The sequence below is a fragment of the Varanus komodoensis genome, unplaced genomic scaffold, assembly GCF_004798865.1.
Source record: "Varanus komodoensis strain SLA01 unplaced genomic scaffold, ASM479886v1 scaffold86, whole genome shotgun sequence".
In the NCBI taxonomy this organism is placed as follows: domain Eukaryota; kingdom Metazoa; phylum Chordata; class Lepidosauria; order Squamata; family Varanidae; genus Varanus; species Varanus komodoensis.
In genome coordinates this window covers 2353298-2355383 of record NW_025336554.1, presented here as the reverse complement: position 1 = coordinate 2355383, position 2086 = coordinate 2353298, and the positions used below count along the sequence as shown (strand labels likewise).

At 41.9% G+C, this 2086-nt stretch overlaps 1 protein-coding gene across 1 annotated transcript; it reads left to right on the top strand.

Annotated features, from left to right (window-relative positions):
- Positions 1 to 1127: 1127 nt before the first annotated feature.
- On the top strand, positions 1128 to 1700 carry LOC123016590 (vomeronasal type-2 receptor 26-like). Its single transcript, XM_044417103.1, has one exon. It carries the CDS (start codon positions 1128 to 1130, stop codon positions 1647 to 1649), a length of 522 nt encoding a protein of 173 aa, XP_044273038.1. The 3' UTR covers positions 1650 to 1700.
- Positions 1701 to 2086: the final 386 nt, after the last annotated feature.

Here is a 2086-nt window from a genome sequence, read left to right as displayed (position 1 = left end):
TCCCATGTCCAGAAGGGAAGGTGGCAAGTCAAATGGGTGAGGGACATTCAAGATTTCTTATGAGCATCAGGGTGATGCAGGAGAGATGCACACAGCTACGGGATGAATCAGCCAGCACAAGGTCCAGTTTTCATCTGCCCTTAAAAATGATCTTTCCAGTAACTTGCACATGATGTAGGAGTAATAGTGACATTCATTCAAGGTTGTATTTTTGTACTACTGTGAGAAAGATTGCAAAACAGGTTATATGCATTTCAAAGGTTGAACGGAAGAGTATTTTCAGCCCTGCATTTTAATTTTCTTTAGGGTTCATGTTTACTGTCATCAGGCTTTCTTTCAGTTTCAGAGATACCTTATTGCTTTTGAATTAGCTTCCATGCCCCTTCAGCTTTCCTTAGGTATTACAGCCAGATAAGATAAAGGGAGAACCTGGGACTAGTAACGATGCTCCAGGTTGCACTACTCCTTTATGGCCTCCCTTGAGTCAACGCTGGTGACTCAGTTACTTGCTATCATTAACTGGCAGGAGGGGTTAGACTGTGAGATGGAGCTGGCTGGCCATGGGCTCTAGCATACTCCATTCTGAGCATTAATTTAAAGGCATGGGAGAAATCCAGAAACACTCTATATGGGACCGATAAATTTTATTGCAATCTCTCTTCTCATGTAGTATTCTTTGCAATGTCTGAGATGGATGCCCCTATAAGGATATGAAAATAAGACTATGCTATTCCTTTTCAGACATGAATGACTGCATCAAATGTCCAAAAGATCATCATCCAAACACAGAGCATGTCCTTTGCATCCCAAAATGTGTAACATACTTGTCTTTTGAAGAACCTCTTGGATTCAGTTTAGTCTTCTTTGCGCTTTTCTTTTCTTTCATCACGGCTCTAGTGCTAGCAATTTTTGTGAAGCACCAGAACACTCCTATAGTCAAAGCTAATAACCGGAACCTCACCTACATACTCCTCATCTCCCTCATATTCTGCTTCCTTTCTGCATTGCTCTTCCTCAACCATCCTGAGAAAGCGACATGTCTGCTCCGACAAACAGTCTTTGGTATCACCTTTTCAGTCGCTGTATCTTCCGTGCTGGCAAAAACCATCACCATTGTTCTTGTTTTCATGGCTGCCAAGCCAGGAAGTTGGATGAGAAACTGGGTGGGGCAGAGACTGTCCATCTCCATTGTGTTTGGCTGTTCCCTCATCCAAGCTGGCCTTTGTGTTGTGTGGCTGGTAACCTCTCCCCCATTCCCTGATGCTGACATGGAGTACCTGAATGAACAAATTGTACTGGAATGCAATGAGGGCTCTGTGACCATGTTTTACTGTGTCTTGGGTTACATGGGTTTCCTGGCAGTTAGCAGTTTCATTGTGGCTTTTCTTGCCAGGAAGTTACCCGACAGTTTCAATGAAGCCAAGTTCATCACTTTCAGCATGCTGGTCTTTTGCAGTGTCTGGTTATCTTTTGTTCCCACTTACCTGAGCACCAAGGGGAACTACATGGCAGCTGTGGAGATCTTCTCCATCCTATCATCCAGTGCTGGGTTGCTTGGCTGCATCTTTTCCCCCAAATGTTACATTATTCTGCTGAGACCTGAGAGGAACAAGAGGAAAATATTAAGAATGAAAAAGCAGGAAGATTAATGAAATTGAAATGTCCGTTTACTTTTTGTTCAACATTTGGATTGGACAAAACTCCATTTGCAGACTACCAAAAGCAACTTACTATTTAGTTTCAGGTCCTGTCATTACTTAGCTTGTGGGTCTCTCCCTTGCTGTTTGACATTCACCAGAACTGTGTTTACCATGGAGGATGATGGATTAGCATTTCAGAAATGGCTTCATTATTACATGTATACTGTTAAAAAAAATCACATTCTGCTTAACCATGTTGATCAGTGCACAATGATTTGGACTGAACTTTCTTTTGTTCCTTTGCTTCAGATCATTTTGGGGAGGGAATAAAAATATCCTATACAGCTGTTCCTATAGAAATTCTGCAGTAGTTTTGCTCCTGAGAGATGTATTGGGATCTTTTTTTTTTTTCTTGAATGGGGAAGTAAACGACATGGAGCATTTTA